General features: G+C 36.5%; 1 protein-coding gene and 2 long non-coding RNA genes across 4 annotated transcripts; 2 read left to right on the top strand and 1 right to left on the bottom strand.

Annotated features, from left to right (window-relative positions):
* Positions 1–7,741: 7,741 nt before the first annotated feature.
* On the bottom strand, positions 7,742–8,290 carry LOC142625144 (serine/threonine-protein phosphatase 7 long form homolog). Its single transcript, XM_075798843.1, has one exon. It carries the CDS (start codon positions 8,288–8,290, stop codon positions 7,742–7,744), a length of 549 nt encoding a protein of 182 aa, XP_075654958.1.
* A 2,083-nt stretch (positions 8,291–10,373) lies between these two features.
* LOC142624184 (uncharacterized) lies at positions 10,374–11,929 on the top strand. Its single transcript, XR_012842296.1, has 3 exons — positions 10,374–10,389; positions 10,459–10,542; positions 11,882–11,929. It is a non-coding gene; the product is annotated as an uncharacterized LOC142624184 (long non-coding RNA).
* A 1,317-nt stretch (positions 11,930–13,246) lies between these two features.
* On the top strand, positions 13,247–19,046 carry LOC142623371 (uncharacterized). 2 transcript variants are annotated; one of them, XR_012842130.1, is made up of 4 exons: positions 13,247–13,511; positions 17,582–17,656; positions 18,366–18,511; positions 18,911–19,046. It is a non-coding gene; the product is annotated as an uncharacterized LOC142623371 (long non-coding RNA). The 2 variants fall into 2 exon arrangements; XR_012842129.1 differs by having other exon boundaries at positions 18,903–19,046.
* The last annotated feature ends 283 nt before the right edge of the window (positions 19,047–19,329 follow it).

Here is a 19,329-nt window from a genome sequence, read left to right as displayed (position 1 = left end):
AAAAAACCAGCAGACACAACCATACTTGAATAAATTCAGAGAAGTTACAAGTGCATTAGTTAAGCAAGAGAAAAAGGTATATTTTTCACAAACGGGATAGTTGCATAAAATATAATCATCGCCAAATATCCAATTGTGGCTGGAAACCATCAGAAGACTTTTAGTGTGGTTTAACTCATGGGACTGAAAGAAGTGAAGAAATATACCATTATCCGCAAAAAATTACATACAAACCTACAATAAGATAAGATTGAGAAGAATGTTAAAATAGTCATTACCCAAAAGATAGAAGTGAGGAATTTAACTGGCATAAAGTTATTTACTGAACAAGAATGGAGAATGGCTACTTCAGAAGGACGTGAAAGAGAAAAGAGGAAGAGAAAATGATTGGGTGGGGGGGGGGGGGGGAAGCAAAAGAAAAACATACTCTGGAAACCTTCCCTCAATTATTGACGTGTGTAGATCTCAGCTAAGCTGCAATTTTAAAGAAATTCACTTTCATTTATAGACCAAACAAGGAACATCTCAAAGGGATTTCTGAGATAAATTTCCACTCAAAATTAATTTACGCCTAAATCAATTAGTTCATTATAATTTTATTTTTGAGGTGAGATTTGATGATCAAATTCATTTCCAATGGCAAAGTATCAAGAGTAAAAATCAGTATATTTAAGGAGACAAGAATGCACCCGGCACTTTTGAAATTCATTAATGTTGTGTCCCAGTTCTGATCTTGTTCAAACAACAAGTTCCCTTTCATATAGGAGGCATAAGCCTACATATTGGAAATTGAAAGTTAGCAAAATGAAAATGGAAGAAGTTATGTAAAACTAGATTAAGTAAAAGATAGTTCTCAAAATAGAGTAATCAAAAGATAAGTATCAAAACATTCACTATCCAAAAAAATTAGGCAGCAATTCAATAATCAACATATGATTCAATGTGTTAATGGTAAAAAGTGATACACTGATTAAATAGCCTGTAGTTTTGAACAAGACCCACAGATCATTCATACTCCCTCAAGCATTTCAAAATCCTGTGAAAACTTGACGGTGAAATGATATATTATAGACACACCTCAGCTTCTAACGACGTTCTGGAATCTCCCTTGATTGCGCACAACTGAGCAAACAGTGTAGCCCATTTAACTGCTTTCCTCAGCCTTCCAATCAAATAGATACACTGACGCGAATTTGGACCATCCGGAAGCTGCCTCTTCTCCATGGCATGGCTCCAAGCTCTCTCTGCCGTGTAAAGCACAAGATGAAGAAACCTATTTCAAATCCAAGTAACATAAACTATTAAAAGTTGGAAGCTTTATTAATTTACAGCAGCTGATCCTATATAAACACTGTTTTTTTCATACTAACAATGCAAGCAAACACCTCTTCCTACTACATTGATTTTAAAGACACAATTAACCATTTAAAGGCACTTCACTGAAACAAACAGATGTTTTTCCCCCAAAATGCTTAAAACTTCTCCAGATTACTGATCAATTAAGATACGGAAGAAAACTCAAAGATTGATGTTAGACAAAAACTTCTAAAAACACAAAAATTTGAGTCAGGTCTAAAGGCTAAAGAGAACAAGACAATTTAAGGAGTAGGTCATGCGTATCAATGAAATAAGAAATCATTGTGATGTCAAAAATATTTGACATATACTCAGAAATAACTGAAACTGATTAGTACAATCATGACGAATTCTAACCCTTTGAACAAGACGAAGAGCTGCTATCCAAAGACCTAAAAAGGTGTCATGCTAGGTGGTGCCATTTATTGCTGGAAGGGTTTTAATCAAACCTGCACAATTTGAAACCTTAAAATTATCATTTTTATAGACATTGGATTTGGAAGAACAGATCTGACAACATTTCTATTAAGATTCATGTCAAGGACTATGAAAAACTCTGAATTTACCAGTAATTATTTCAATGCCACATGTTGCATTTACTTGATATCCATCCATGGCATCTTCTAATAAGAGATCAAGAGGAAGCCAAAGAGCAGAACGGCTAGCTCCTTGGCATAGACCAGCAGAGGAAGAGAGAGATCCAAAAGCCATGACTGCATGAAACTTTTGTAGTGAACTTGTTTTGCATTCTCGAGACAATACTATTCGAGCATCTGAAGTCAACTGCTGAAGAGACTCAGGAGTAAGAGTTTTGGAATTTCTTAATGCTGAGGAATTTGCTTGAAGCAACTGTAATCTCTGGATGAAATCTAGCCAATGTGAGGGCCTGACAATGTAGCAGGGACTGTTAGCCTAATTTCTTTCATTCAAAAGAAGACCAAATAGAAATATGATTATGGTAGTTATGAAGAGACATAATAGTTATGACTTCATAAAATTATAAATATGGAATTGAATGGAATAACAAAGCAGGATTCACTGAAAATATAGGACAACTATTTTGGAAAAATCTGTCATAGAATATACAGTTATGTCTATAAATAATGCACTTAATGGTCAATTGATAATAGTCACTATCCAATGCTTGACCTATTGAGCATAAGAGTCATCCAGTGTGATTTCACTTGCATGCAATTAAAGTAAAATGAACAGAGCTTGAGAAGGACGTTATTAAAATAGAAATCTACATACATGTTTCGACGAGCCAAGTAAAGAATTCTTGCAGTTACTTTATTTTGTAGAAATTCCCCTACTAACTCAATGGCCATCACAGTATTTAAATTTTGCAATCTCTCCTGAAGTTCAGCCCTCTTCTCATCAAAACTATTATTACGATCTATTTCCATTTCTTGAGATTTAATTATCCATTTGGACTTCTTATCTGAGGTAAGTTCTAGCAAGTGTTCATCATCTAATGTTGCATCAAGCAATTGCCACACAATTGAAAGGATAAATTCAACCACAAGAATCCCAGGTTCACTCACAGGCATACCATATCCCTGTGAAAGTTGAAGAACAGCATCTATCGATTTCATGACCCTGCATAAATTAAAAAAAAAAAAAAAAAAAAAAAAAAAAAAAAAAAGAGGTTAGAAACTAGAAAACTTTATGATAGAAAATTACAATGGAAAACAAGCATTATAAATTAAGTGAGAGCAATTTCATCAAACATGAAATTTCAATTTTGGGGTTATGCAGCAGTTATTATATGACTCATGTGTATCACATAAATAAATGTCATAAAAAATTATTTAATATTTGTGAATTAATTAAGAGATAGTAAACTAAAAAATTTGAAATAAACTTCATTACACTTGAATTGTAGAGCTCTTCTATCCTTATTCAAATTATGTAGTACTACATAAAATAAAATTTTCACAGAAACTCATTGAAAATTTGTGAATTTATTAAAGATAATAAACAAAAATGAATAAAAGTTACAGCCGGTGATGCATCCAACATGCACCATCCCAAAGAGAAGATTTCAGTCCAAGTCAACATGGAAAGCTCTGGTTTCCTATTCCTTAGCAATTACTGTAGCTATTTTTCACTACTTCTCTGTATTTCAACTTTATGTGTTGTAAACCAGAGCTGTTAAGAAGGCCTAAGCGCATATGAAGGGTTTAGAACAATGGGGACCTCATTGGCTGTTGAATCATGAGAGGTGTGAACCAGTTTAAAAGCCTACTAATTAAAGATAACGACAGAGCATAAATACATTTTAGTCAGTCATAACATCTAGCACTGTAAGGACATCGAAGGGTCTTCTCTTGTTTGGATTACTACTTTTTGATACACAAAATACCCTCAAATTCTCTTGATATTGGGTATAGAATGGGAAAGATGAAAAATTGGTGATGTTGTTTAACTGAAAAAATTATGCATAATGAGCTTGATGTCTCGAATTCTTGTTCTCCTTACCATCACAACCATCTTTGGGGAATAGGTACCCTAGCAAGACCATTTATGATTGCATTGCCTACTATCTAAAGTACTTCCACAAGGTTTTAATCAAGACAGTTCTAGCATTTTTCAGTATATAATTACTAATTAGAAGGTGACTGCCATTAACCAAAAAAATATTTGAAAATCTTCATGTCATTTACAATGTTATATGTAAATCTTAAAAGTTTCGAATTATTTAATATTCTCATGACCCTATCTTTTTTAATTTTTGTTTTGGCGTGGTGCATGGTCTGTCAGAACACAACAGTAATTCTATAAGTTAGATGGCAACAGAAAACAGCTTAATTATATTGACAATGTGAACCAAGTAGAATATAAATATATAAATAAGTTAATAAATATAACTTACTTATGATAATTTGGTCCATTTATCAGATATTTAAGTGTAAAAGCGTGTCTCTTAAGGAGTTCAAGATAAAGCCTTTTCTTAATGCTGGCCGAGAATGTCTACTTGGAATGACCCTGCAGAAAATAAAAAATAGCAATACTATAAATGTGAATGTGCCAAACAAGACAGCCAAGCCACCAAATCATAATTACTTTCTTTGTGTGGATCCTTTTTCATATTTGATAAATAAATAAGCCACTTCGCAAGAGTAAACAGGAAAATTACAGCATCTCAACAAGAGATATATTATTAATGAAAAGTTTCTCATGAATTATGAAACCTCCATTTGGATATCAAAGGAAGGAGAGCCTGCAAAATACTAAGAAACAATCTCCACTCCAGTCACGTTTCTTTTCCTCTCCCCCATCCTTCCAAGACCCAAACTGAGGGTAGAACAACTCAATAACTCAAAGAGAGCCGCTGAAATTGATTCTAAACTAAATCAAGAATGTAGATGCCATTCAGTCCCAAAAAAGATAAAGAAAAACAATTTTGTGCTCATGAATATTGCAAAATCAAGTTCATAAGAAAATGCCATTTGATAAGTACTGTAATGTGCTATAAACAAAAGCTCAGGTCTGTGTTGGTTGGAAGAAGATGCAGGGAAAAAAAGATGCGAGAGACTGAAAGTATTAGATATGTTGTGCATGACCCGAGGGAACCAATGCTCTATAAGTCAAGTGAGCCAAATACAATAAAGGTTGCTTTCTATCAATGGTTAGAATCAAATTTGACATAAAGCATTACACGCAACACTCATTTTCATTCATAGGCCAAACTGAAAGAATTTGGTACGACTGGAAAGATAGATAAAATAACAACTTGTCAAACAGAGAGAGAGAGAGGAACAATGAGGAAATAAACAAAAAGTAAATTCAGAATCTTGAGGTGAAAAAAGAAGAAGAAAAAAGAATGACCAACAGAGAGAGACGAATAATGGGGAAATGAACAAGAAAGAAATTCAGAATCCTGATGTCAAACAGAAATAAAAATAGCACTTTTATCCTCAAATTTCGATAAAGTGAGCTCAAAACAATCATTTGGCTTATTCTCAGCTTTTGAGAACAAAACCAATGACCTCTTGACTCTAGACATTACTTTATTGTCCTCCATTCTCTCAGGAACCAAACACAGTGCAGTCAACGGTCCCAAACTGCATCAGAAACTCATCAAATAACACAGGTACCATGATTACTTAAACAGCAAATTTGATTACTTAGTCATCTTACATTTAAAAAGCAATAAAAAGATTCTACAATGCGGTATCAGGGTAGGAATACATACTAATGGACTAGAGAATTGGACTTATAGCCTTTGAGCTACTTTATTTCGTTTGATAAGTTAGATACATAGATTTATTTATTTCATTCTATTGCAGACAAATAAAGTGAAAAACTATTTATAATAGAAACGTAGAGATGCTTTCCATGGTCTCAACCGTAAGATAATTTCAAAAAAAAATATTCAGGACTAGTGTAGCATAAACATATAAAAAGAGATAACATAAACCCTCAAGCATATTGATATGCCTTACCTTGCAAGGGGTGCTGAGTTGGGCAAAATATACATGCTGAGTTGAACACCATTTGTAGGCAGATGGGGTGCTAACCCTATGGCACTTGACGCTTACGCTGTCTTGTATAATGTCTGGTATGTGGGGGAGGGGGTACCGCATCTCCTTGGTCAGGCTCCTTGCGTTGCTACAAAGACGAAGTTACAAAGAAACAATGGATCAAATGAATTTTAATACCAACTATAACAGCAATCACGAAAGTATTCAAAGCTAGTAAATGACCAATGCATACCGTGGGGCCAGCCTTGTGTCCTGCTTTGTGACCACCTGTCCCACAAGGAGGTGCTTTTCTTGTGCGTTTAGGCCGACCTTGTGGGGGTGACTGTAGCTCATCAACTTGCTCATTCTCGACATGCACAGCTGGTTGATTTGCTTGACTCCCAACAACTAAAGATACTACAACTGCGGGGGAGGATGGTGTAGCGAACGAAATGTGAGTGAGGCTTATAGTCATAGGAGCTGTATGCAGTCCAGGAGTGGGCATGAATGACATGGAGTCACTATGGGGTGGTACATGGTGTATATGACCAATGCTGTACGAGGGAGATTAAGTGTGCATGACCTGAGGGGTGTCATTGAAATCAATGCCGAGATCAAAGGATGGTGGAGTAAGGGATAGATGAGCGGGTCAGAAAATGTACATAGGGTGGGTGAAGGGATCTCGGGGTGAGAAGATGCATGTGTAGTGCGTACAGGGATCTGTAGGTCTGGAAATGCGAGAGTAGTACGAGGAGGGATCTCTAGGGAAGGAGATGCATGTAGGGGTAGAGGGAACTCTGGGGCAGGATAAGCATGTGGGGGTGGAGGGGGTTGATTTTGGCCTTGATGGGGTGCAACACACTGGCCATGGCTATGGCTGGCAGGAGTTGAGCTCATGCTTGGTCGTCCATTATGTTCTGGCAGTTCAGGATTTGCTATATCCGCATCTTCCAAGGGAAGATGGGCAGCTAGACGGTGAAGGCGATCCACTTCCTTCAGCATAGCTGTAATCAGCTTGTGCTCAGGACTGTCTACTACATAACGCATCAACATTTGCTTGTGCATGGCGACCTGCAATTTTTGTAATACAATTAGTACACCTAACGCAAAAATGGTAATATGCAACAAAATTTGGAAAGAAAGGTCAAAGCGATTACCGTAATAAGAAGAGAGGCGCTAGTGTGGTCGATAAACCTCCATGTGACTTTACCATACTAGCCGAAGTATGGATGAACACTCGACATAGCACCCTCTAGTCGTGCTCCATGACATAGTTTCTGTGCTCTCGTATTCCATACTTGGATGTGGCTAAAATGTCTGACCCTCCAATCCACTTCAATCTTCCCCCTCAAGTCTATCTTATGAAGGGCATCGTCAGTATCAACATCTTCGGGAATTTCTTGCACCATCCCAAACTGACGAAGAACACGATCCGGTGTATGTTTCTCTACTAGCCAGAAACATACAAGCGGCACCCTCGCCGTCCACATGTCCCGTCCCCGCTACACGAACGCGGGCAGTGTGGCCCGATTCGGCTTCATATGGTTGCCACACCACCGTTGTAGTAAAAAAGCGCAGCACATTATGCAATGTTCCATTATTTTGAATTGACATATTTTACAGTTATAACAGTATACACTAAGATAACATTACAAGAAACACAATTTGGATACCTGGTTGGGATACATAGAATCTAGAAGCTGACGGTACCGAACCAAACAGATTTCGGTAGGGCTATTCTTTGTGCTCACGACCCAAACCAACCTACAATGAAGAAAGAGGAAATCAATATTTACCAAATATGCAATGTAATAAAAAAGAAAAAGGATATGTATGTTGAATAATGCTAAGTTCAATGTGTCATATCGTTTAAAATGATGGATCCAAAAAAAATAGAGAGAATCGGTCAAGGAAGAGACTTACTTAATAGACAATGGCGAAGATGGTAATGGTGGGCCATATGCACCATCTGGTGGGAGGTCCATCATTGGGCACAAAAAAGGGAATCTAGACCATGCCCAATATTGAACGAGTATTAAGGCCCCACCAATCTGACTAGCGTTTTTGTCGGTTGCCCTGCATAACTCTCTGTACAACCATGCAAGGCAAGCGCTCCCCCAACTGTACTGAGGTGGATTGTGAAGGTCCCTCAACATCTGCAACCACATCGTATGCACCCTATCGCCAGACTTGTCAGCGAAAATTGTGTCCCCTAGGAGTGCTAGAATATAACACCGTGCATACTGATGCACAACAACCTCTTCTACACCATCGAGCAACCCTTGGTCAATTTTTTCAAGTAGCTTCTTGATTTGGATCCTCTGTCCTTTAAGCACCATGGAATTAGTAACAATTCCAAGCATTTCCTGACATTCAACAGCCCACCTCAAGGCACAAGTTCCAACAATTACCTCACCATCGATTGGAATCCCCAACAAAACCTCCACGTCTTGTAATGTGATCGTCATCTCACCATGTGGAAGGTGGAAGGTGGAAGGTGTGGGTTTCAGGCCGCCATCGCTTAACAAAGGCCGTTATCAAATTATGATCAAGCTTTCTAAATGGGGTCCTATACAGCCCCTCTAATCCAATTCTCTTGACAATGTCGAGGACGCGATCATCCACCATCGGGCTTCGTTTTCGAAACTCCTCATTACGACCACGACATTTCAATACCCCCGGATCCTACACATGATAGAACCATGGTGATGAGATGTAATATGCCATAACCTTTGTATAAATGATTGTGGCTATTGTTGGGAAAATAGACTATAAGTTCTTCAATTGGAATTTCCATGAGTTTATGACAACTTATTTAACGAAGCGTTTGTAGTCTTCTTATTTTTTTTATACAAAAACCAAAAATACAAAAGCTATATATCAAGATTAAGGTTATGCTCAAGAAGAATTACATCAACAGAATCAGGAGTATAGCCTAAAACGAAAATGATAAGAGGTAGATAATTATTTAGAGACCATTTTGCAAGAGCATTACTATGCATTCAAAGGGACCAAAGCAACATAATGTAAAAGGATAAGAAAAGAATATAGAAATCTACTCAGGTCGTCGATTTTAATTTTACCTGGCCTTCCCAAACAGCAGATGATCGATGTTCTGTTAGAAACCTTAACACCGAAGGAACCCTAGGACCAGGACCGAACTCATCATCCACCTCAGCAACGGCAGCCATACTACACAAATTTTAGGGAGTCAAGAGTAATATAAGCCCATGTTCAAGATAAATTGGCAAGGATCTCAATGTACAGCCTAATTTATTGCACAATTCTCCAAATACCATTATGCACAAAAGCTCCATAAAAGATAATATTTATGTCAATAAGATAGAATCAAGTGAATAGAAAAACTAGCTAAATAGAAGACATCAACTTAAAACTACTAGATAAGTTTGGGTGACATTGCAAGGAGAAAATTGGCATATGAAGATAATTTTCAAACATATATGTTAGTTAACATTGTTTTCAAACTAATTAGCAAACTAACATCTCAAGGTTTTTAAACTCGATTTCACTGTAGTAACTCGAAACTCAGAAACTTGAGTTCCACGTGAACTCGACTATGGGACACTTACAGAAAAAGAAAGAAGAAACCAAGCAGGTTAGCCAAGATACAAACTATAAAAAAAAAAGACAAAAGATCAGAATCAAAGGCAAGGGACTGAGAAGTGGGCTGTTCCTACTCAAATATATTGCCCAATGCCCACCATTTGTGACCTGAGCAGGATTACCAAGCATTCGGTCTTCAAAAATGCAAAAATTCGTCTCTTCAAATAGTCTACATCAAACAAGACAGAATAGCTACCCAAATTTTGAATGTTCCTTTTTAGCACATAGACCGGTCTAGCTAATTAATAGATCCGCCACTCAGCTAGGCCTCATCCAACTCATACCTACAAGGCTCAATAGAAAATCGCAAAACTCTCTGGCCACTCTACAATGTAGGACTAGATGGCCCATAGTTTCCTTGTCAGATTTGCACATGCTACATCAATCTGGAATAATAATTCCCCTTTTCCACAAATTGTCAATTGTTAAAGAGTTTTTTTCCCTTCACTATGACCCACATAAAAAACCCGACATGAGGAGAATTGGCTCACCATATTGTTCTCCTCCTTTTCTTATATATTTGATAAGTAATAAAACTTCATTGCAAATTAGAGGAAACAAAAATACATGGGACCAAAGCACACAGTTAGTCTGCTAAGGAACCAGCAAACCATCAAAACTAAAGAGTATTGAAAGTACAACCATCAAGCAAATCAGCCAAAGAATTTTTTTGGATGGTAATGTTAATGTTTTATGGAAATTTCTTGCTTTTGTTTTTCTCATATTGCTACACAAGAATGTGCACTAGAAATATTAGATAAATATGTGAGAATTATATTACTGTTTCTGGTTGTAACAGGCTTGAATCTGAGACTAAGGACCTGCATTTTAACACTCTTTAATCTCCCTGCATTTTGCAATGTTTTGGTTGCAGGTTGCCACGGGGCAGGTTGCCAGCACTGGAATGGTTGCACTCAGTTATGTTTAGAAAGTTTCTGAGAAGGTAAGAAAGTTGCGTTGCTGGAAAACTTATGTGTAGAGATACTCATTTACACTATTTTCTTCTATTTAGGTTTCTCTAGCATCAGACTTTATGTACAACTACATGTCAAAAGACGTCACCACAAGTGTTGGCTATGATTACATTCTTAGACAGGTGAATTCTGCTTTTGCAAATTTTATACCATCTTAGAATGTGACTACTTGCTAGGTGTTTTATTACTTTGGAGTTTGCTTGCATGCATCTGTGGTTTCTGTCATTCTTACTTGTGTAAAAGATTACTAAATATAGATACTTGAGCCACAAAATTTTAGTACAGGCTTAGAAGAAGAGTCAGACAAGTATGATTTGAATTTGTTGTTTACTTATAACCTTTACCTATCATTTGCTAGTAGATGTATCTACTTTCATGTGGTTTTTGTTTGTTTTATTTTATCTTTGTATGAGTGCGGGGCCGCAAGGGAAGGGAATAAGATTTGGACTTGACATTTGCCTCATGAGGTTTAGTTCTTGGCAGAGTGAACTTTCCTAAGGGTTGTAGTTCTAGAGTTACATTTTTTGATAATTCAATAGTGGGGGGAGGGAGGATTTGAACCTTGGATGTCTTTGTTGAAAACATCAAGAGGTGCCAATAGTGTTACAAGGCTCTTGATGTAGTTCTAGAATTACTTGAATTGATTTTTGAAAGATTGCTTACTTCGATATGATGAAACTATGCGAAGAAAGCTAATTAATGTATATGCATGTGTTATAACAAAAGCAATGTTTTCTTTAATCCATCTCTCTCTTTTTCTTTTTCTTTTTCCTTATCAAAGTATCTATTAGTGGTTAAGGATAGAATGATGAAAAATAATACATGTGGCCGGCTCTAATTAGTCTATTGAGGATCTACAACTGACTCTAGAGTTTTAGGACTAATGCTTGGTTTTTGCTGTTGTATCTATCAATTGAATAATCATATGCATAAATAATGGCAAAAGTCTGTTATCTACCGATGCCCCTTGACAGATATGGTTCATAATACACTATCATTGGCTCTTTTTGCTCATGACCGGTAGTCATCAATAACCTAGGGTTCCTTCCAACATGATATGGTTGCCAAGTTGACAATCAATTTAAAGGTTAACTAGGACATGCAACCATGTTATGGTTTAGTTAAGTTGCTTTGTTGGCACTTTTTGTTCTTCAACATTAGACACCATAAATTGTTTCAGGGCACTATATGTTAGTCTCAATTAATAGGCAGAATTAGTTTTTGATGATCAATAGGAAGGTCTCTTGCAATACAACAACAACAAACAAAGTCTTAGTTCCAAAATTTTGGGATTGACTATGGATCCTTCATAGATTAGTTAGGGTTGGCCATATGTATTCTCTTGCAATATATATATATATATATATATATATATATATATATATATATATATATATATATATATTTAAATGGCATTAAAATCCACTACTAATCATATACCTATTTTTCTGGTTGTTTTAGTGTCGCCTTAGAGGGAAGATTGATTCCAATGGCTGCACGTCTGCTTTTAGGCAGAATTAGTTTTTGATGATCAATTTTATTCTCTCGGCAGAGGTTAGCAGTCTTCTTTTATATATATGCTGATGCTTCTTCTGTAGCTCCTCCTTGGTTTAAATCTTATGGTCTATTCTTCAATGTTAGTTTATTGGAATATGAGTTTGTTTTGGATATCAGACACTAGCAATGCAAATGATTCCACACCAGCACAATGGAGAAAATCAATGTTAAAGGAAAAAAAAATAGTGAAAATCATTCAGTCCATTTCCCTATTGTACTCTGTTTCTTTTTTAAATTTTCAACCCCTTGTATTCCTCAGTCATTTAATTAGGTTTTACCATTATGGGTTTAAGACCATTATAGTAAGGTGGAGGATGACTTCGTGGGTTCAACACCCACCAATTAATTAGGCAAGTAACTTACCAACAAAAATATATATGGTCATCCACTAGCTAGCTGATTGATTATGAGGTAAATTTACTTTTGTTTTCCTGTTGTCAAATTCTAAACAAGGATATGCAGTTCAATATTCCTTAGGATATTGGCCAAGTCATATGACATGGAAGCATGTATTCTACTTATATTTCTAGTACAACATGAATTTCATTAACATAGGTCCTACTACTTTGCCAGTGTTAATCAATAACCAAGTTATCAATAACCAAATATGGAGCTTCAATTACTTGAGAGTGAGAGAGAGACGGTGAATGACAAAGTGAGAGAGATGCTGGGCTCGCAGAGATGGTGGGTCAGAGACCGACGACGAGAGGAGCCAACGATGACAGACCGAGCCACCGATGAGGCCGAGCCGCCGATGAGTTGAGGGGAGAATGACAGACTGAGGGAGAGCCTCGTGCTTGAGTGGGTTTGAGCGTCTGTGGTTTGAGAGTGAGAGATGAGGGAGATTTTGAGATTCTGTGATGTTTGAATTTTTGTGATTTTGAGAGTGAGATCAGCGAGGTGTTTGAGAGTGAGATTTTGAGTGATTTCGAATTTTGGGAGTTTGAGTGTGATCTGCGAGCTGTTTGAGTTGTATTGGTGTGAGTGATCTGGGGGTTTGAGTGTTTGGGACAAGTGGACGGCTAAACACAAATCGAGTCTATTAGACTCGAGTTCTTAAAACGACTCCAATGCACTCGATTTTGAAATCTACGTGGACATCTTATCCAGCTTAGCTGGTGCCGCGATGGAGAAATCGAGTATAATGCACTCGATTTCTAAGCCCAAAATCGAGTCCACAAAACTCGATTTGTTAGAATCCAAATTAGTTTGAAACGTTGCCTAACTAATAATATTGTTTAGATTTTATAGTTATTTAAAAAAAATTTCCTACTTTTTTGCTTATGGGCAGTCTGGGTAAATTTTTATATCATAAATGGCCGCTCTACGTTTTGTTTTAAGTCATTGTCATGTGCTAGTTCTGGTATGTTCCACTCTTTTCTTTATCATCGGATTCTGGTCTATTAAAGAATTTTTTATTGTTGTATTTGTTTTAAAAATCAGTATAGGTGGCTTTCCTCAAAAACCAGTGCTTCCACAAGCTCAAAGTCAACTTTTGAGGAAAAGTTCCTTTCGTAGCAGTCTCAAACTTCAGGTTTGTTGCTCTTTGCAATCTCTTTTTACAATGTTTGGTTTATGATGCTGCCATGGCCCATGAGACTAGGAATTTTAAGTTATGTGGTGCAATTTTTCATATGTAACTTGTAGGTTGTGGTTGTTTGTTTGTTAGTAGCAAGCTTAAAATTAGGTGGTTCAGGTCTTGGAAGCTTTTAATAAATTAGATGATTGCTGGCTTAATTTTTAGCTTCAATTGTCCTCTGGTTATAGTTTCTTAATGTTGTACTCATAATTACATGATTTAGTAGCACGAGATTGTTTGAGTAGTATATAATTGTTTTCCTCCCTTGCTGATAGTTTTCATGTTTTGGCATTCAACCTTGTTTTTTAGGGTGGACCATATGCGAAGTTGCAAACATAAAGCATATAGTTTTGAAAGTTATATATAGCTAAACCATTTAATTTAAAAGAAAATGAGAAAAATTAATGTATTTATTCTTTCTTCTATTACCACAAGAATATGATTCTTTAAAATACATGACGGTTTTAAACTTTTGAAAATATTGCTAATATTAGGGGATTTTTTCCTAGGTTTCTGTATTTTAAAATACATCACTTGTAATTAAAAATCGATCTCCATGTTAGTTGTCTTGAAAAATTTTTATTCTAAGATTCTATGCAAAACACACAAATAGTTTGATTTCATTAGACCACCAGCAAAGTAACAGAATGGGCCACGTGTCTGACTTAATTTATAGACATTTTGTGTACTTTATAGTTTATACTTCTTGATATATCCTAATTATTTTATTTGTTTAGAATTTACGGAAAGTCCAATTTTCCTCTTTTTTTTTTCACCATTTAATGTCTCCTTTTTTTTTTTCTAAATTTTTTCCAATTTGAAAATGTTTTACATATTAATATTTTTGTACAATTCATGCTCAATTGGGAGGGTTTTGGAGAAAATATTAAAATAGCATTAATTTTCAAACAATACAGTTAGTAGTTAAGTTTTACAAACTATATTTTTTACTAGCATCTCGAGTTTAAAATACTCGATTTTGGGGCTATAAATCGAGTCTTTAATGCTCGATTTTTATGGTCTAATTCTGTCTGATGTGGCATTTTTTCTACGTGGCGGCTACTTGGAAATCGAGTCTCGATTTATATGCTAAACCTTTCTTCTTTCTGTGTTTCACATTTCTCTCCTCACTACCTCTCTCCATCTGCTTCTTTCTTCCTCTCACTCCCTCTTCATCTGATCCTTTCTTCCTCCTCAACGCTGATCTGCATAGTGGTCGTCAACCCAGCTGACCCAGGCCGCCGCTCCCAGACCGCGGTGCCCAGGCCACACGCACCCAGGCCGCGCGAGTCCAGGTCGCGCGAGCCCAGGCCGCGCGAGACCCAGGCCGCGCAAGCCCAGGCCGCGCAAGCCCAGGCCGCGCGAGCTCAGGTCGCGCGACCCAGTTGGGTTTTTTTTTTTTTTTTTTTTTTGTGCAGTGGGTTTTGGGTTTTTTTTTTTTTTTTTTGTGCGGTGGGTTTTGCTCAGCCACTTCTATGGTGGTGGATGGATTTTGACGTGGGATGTGAGTTTTGGTGGCTGTAGAGTATTTCTGGGAAGGGATGTTAAGAGAGTTGGGCTAAAATTATTTTGCTGGTAAATCGAGTCTCTAAGACTCGATTTCCAAGTAACTTCCACGTGGAAAAAATGCCAAACAGACCATAAAAATCGAGCATTAAAGACTCGATTTATAGCCCAAAATCGAGTTTTTTAGACTCGAGATGCTAGTAAAAAATATAGTTTATAAACAGAAACTAATAATTATATTGTTTAGAAATTATTGCTATTTTACTATTTTCTCCATATTACTTTGACAAAGTATGGTATTAAAAACCCTCGGCCAAAATGGGCAATTAGCCATAGTTATGGAAGAATATAGTTAGTAGGCACAGTTTGGAAACTAAATATAATACTAACATCTCGACTCTAAGAGAGTCGATTTTGGAGGCCAAAATCGAGTATCAAAGACTCGATTTTCATGGTTTATCACATCTGATGTGGCATTTTATCCACGTGGACTCCACCTGAAAATCGAGTCTTATAGAGTCGATTTACAAACCAAAACAATTTCTGCTCTCACCTCAAAAAAAAAAAATTTCAGAAATCCCAAACACTGTGGGTTGCGCGGCCTGGTCGTGCGCCTGGGTCGCGCGGCCTGGATCGCGACCTGGGTCGCGCTCCTGGTCGCGCGACCTGGGTCGCGGCCAAGCGCGAGACCCAGGCGCGCGACCTGGGTCGCGGCCAGGCGCGAGACCAGGAGCGGGACCAGGGTCGCGGCCAGGCGCGCGACCCAGGTCGCGACCCAGGTGCGCGACCTGGGTCGCGTTGGGCGCGCGACCTGGATCGCGACCTGGGTCGCGGCCTAGGTCGCGACCTGGGTCTCGCACCTGGGTCGCGCCGCCTGGGTCTGGGTTGACGGCGATGGGCTGTGGTGGCTGAGGCAGGAAGGAGATCAACAAATGCATCGATGAAAAAGGAAGGAGAAGGAGAATAAGAAAAAACAAAGTGGAACATATAAATCGAGTGTCAGATACTCGATTTTCAGGTAGAGTCCACGTGGATAAAATGCCACGTCAGATGTGATAGACTATGAAAATCGAGTCTCAAAGACTCGATTTTGCCTCCAAAATCGACTCTCTAAAAGTCGAGATGTTAGTATTATATTTAGTTTCTAAACTGTGCCTACTAACTATATTCTTCCATAAATGTGGCTAATTGCCCATTTTGACCAATGGATGGTCTGTTGGTCCTCGTTGTTGTGTTTTCTCCTATTTTATGAAATAACTTAATGAGCAGGTGAAAAATGGTGTGGGAGAGTTTTGAGAAATTTGGGTTTTAAGAAGTGAGTGGTTGGCTAACTTTGAGTCAAAATAAAATATAGACAACACTTTTGAGGCAGTGTGAGTTGGTTTGTGTTTTCCTCCGTGAAAAAAATAACTTTATGTTATCACTCACTCAAAACCATTAGGGAATTAATGAGAAATTGAATACAAAAGTATTTACGCACATGTTAGAGCAATATATTGTATTTTTATTGTTAATTGTTAGTTAGTTACCACTTACCTTGTATTGTCCAGGCAACATTGCTATTTTTTGTGATTCATGTTCAAGTTTTAAAGGATCTAGCTTAATTTTACTTGGTTGGTTATGATTACTTGCCTCTTTTCTGCCCCACCGCCACCCCCTATTTTTTTGGAGGTGTTTCTATAAATTTCCACGGCCGTTGCTTTGGTTCCAATAATTTGCTTTCCAAATAATTCATCCTTTTTTCTCTTCCTTCGTCACATTTTTAGTTATATATAAATGCTTTGAATTCTATTTCTAGTGCAACTATTGCCGGCCTACTTTTACAGGCCTTCTCCCAACGATTCCAACTGTCCGTGCTACATTCTGTGATTATCATGATGTTGTAGCTTCTCATTGTCTTATTTGTAAATTTTGACAGTCTGAATACTTTTTATTATTTAGGTTATTGTCACAGAAGTCATTCTTATCTCAGTTTTCTTTCTCTCATATTTTGTTTGGCTTGTTACAATGTATGTACTTGACACTTTCTATTTCATCCATGTGCAGCTTCCCAAATCTTGGTTGGGAGACCATTGAAATGCTTATCGTTCTATGATTTTGATTTTTGGAAATTGTTAACAGAGAAATATTGTCTTCTTAATTTTATGGCTGCATTAAGTACAATAAGATCTACATGAACGATGTGTACGGTACTTTGTTATTTTAGTTGGATTGTTGAAAAAATGTGTATAAGGGGAATTCAGCTTTGTCACTTTATTTGTTTCGATTGCTGAGTCTTGTTGATGAGATAATATTGTTTTGTATTGTTACTTGTTATGTGGGCTTCTGAAATATTTCTACCAAAATTTAGGTACTAATAGGAGATTTGGAGATAAAAGTTATTTACAGTATGAGCCAAAATTGTTAGAAAGTATTTATGTCTGTCAAAAAGACACTAAACGGGTAAATTTGTTAGAAAGTATCAATAGGGCCAAAATAGTGCTTGGGTTATGGTGTTAACCAGAAATTTTATTTTATAGGTGTTCGATATAACCTTTGCTGCTACCTTTATCAACTGGTGCTTGTTGGTTCTAATTTCTCAATAAATCAAGATGGTAAATGCTTTGCCTTCTTTTGTTTTACTTTTATTATATGTTTTTCTATATCTCAATGTATTTGTATATGGATTGATAGTTGTGAGAGTTGATATAGTAATATGTGATCTAATTTTATGAAAAAGTAATATCTTATCTGCCATCATTACCACCAGCGTTCTACCACCACCATTCTGCAGGAAAATACAACCATTAAGAAGTAACATATATATTTTTTTTCTCTTTTTATATATTGCAGAAATTACAAATAGAATTAGTTTAATTTTTGTTGTTCATGGTAAAGAAACTAAATTGAACGTGGTGCTGATGATATTTATTTTTCTTTCCAACCTACTTTTAGTGGTTTATTATGGCTTTAATTAGATTGGATTGGTCTTTAGTGATCATTCAAGAATTTAGTTGGGATTACTGTTTTCTTCTTTTGGATACAGTGACTGCTTCAATTTTAAATTGAAAGCATTAATCATTCATGAAATTTAAGCGGTTTTTAATACTTATTCAAGTATAATTCCATAGATCTCAAAATAAAAGTCATGAAAAGTTTGAAATTCTATCACATTCCATAGATCTCAGTATCAGTACATCTAATATTTATATGTAGCCTATGTCATTCGGTTATTTTCTTCAACCTAAGTTAGAAAAGTCCTTTAATAATAATATTGAATCATATTTATTCCTACTTCTCATGCGTTCTTCATTATTATGTTAGGGTCCTTGACAATAAGAACACCATATGATGAAATGCGTATGGAACCAAAGTAGAGGTTTTTATATCCATTGGATATTGGTATCAAAGAGAAAACAGAGGCAATAACCAGGTCATATGGTGACAGTGTTGCTGAATACTCAGAGCAGGTAACCTCCTAATTTCCAAATGTTGTTTTAGCTGTTCACTTTCTAATTGAATGATTAATCATTTTAAAACCCATCTTTTAAGGGTTTGAAAATCCTTTGAATCTTTTTGCTGCATGTGTGGGCTTATCTCGAAAATAAGTGTTGTGTTATTGTTTGTAGATGGGCAATACTATACAAATTTCATGGTTAAAAATCTATGTCTGCTCACCCCTAATTGCAAAATGAGAGCTATATCATAAAAAGCTATAGTATAACTTATGATAATTGTTTGTACATGTTTCAATTTTGTTTTACTAATCTTGTTCTGTTTTGTGATATATAGTTCCTATGCTTTTTTCCCACTATTGTTCATTCTTTAACACTTTCAATGATTTTGCAAATTTCATTTGAGTGAGAAAGAAACAAAGAGGGATGGGACGAGAATGGTGGGAGTAGAGTCAACTTATACCTGCTCTGTATGGCATTTCTATGTTGGGTGGAGACTTAGAGAGGGAGGGAGAAACACATCATAAAAGGGGATTTAGACTTACGCATGATGGGTATGCTCTCTCTTTCTGTTTCAAAATCAAACCTAATTTTGCTTTGATTAGGGATTATCATTGCTCTCTTTTGGCATTCTTGTTTAATTCATTTTCTTCATGGGTTTTGGATTTGATCTCATCTTTCTTCTTTCTACAAAGAAGCTTTTGTCATTCTCTCAAATTAATTCTAGATTCATGATTCTTTGACTTTGCGAGAATGATTAACGTTTTCTCTTATGATTTATTTTAAGCTTACATATTCTTATACACGTACATATATATATATATATATATATA

This window comes from Castanea sativa, chromosome 2 (genome assembly GCF_040712315.1).
Source record: "Castanea sativa cultivar Marrone di Chiusa Pesio chromosome 2, ASM4071231v1".
Taxonomy (NCBI): Eukaryota; Viridiplantae; Streptophyta; class Magnoliopsida; order Fagales; family Fagaceae; genus Castanea; species Castanea sativa.
Note: the sequence above shows the minus strand (reverse complement) of the source record. Positions and strands in the feature narration are given on the sequence as shown.

Coding starts and splice junctions, on each gene's coding strand:
- LOC142625144 (XM_075798843.1), bottom strand. CDS start 8,290: ATGACGATCACATTACAAGACGTGGAGGTTTTGTTGGGGATTCCAATC.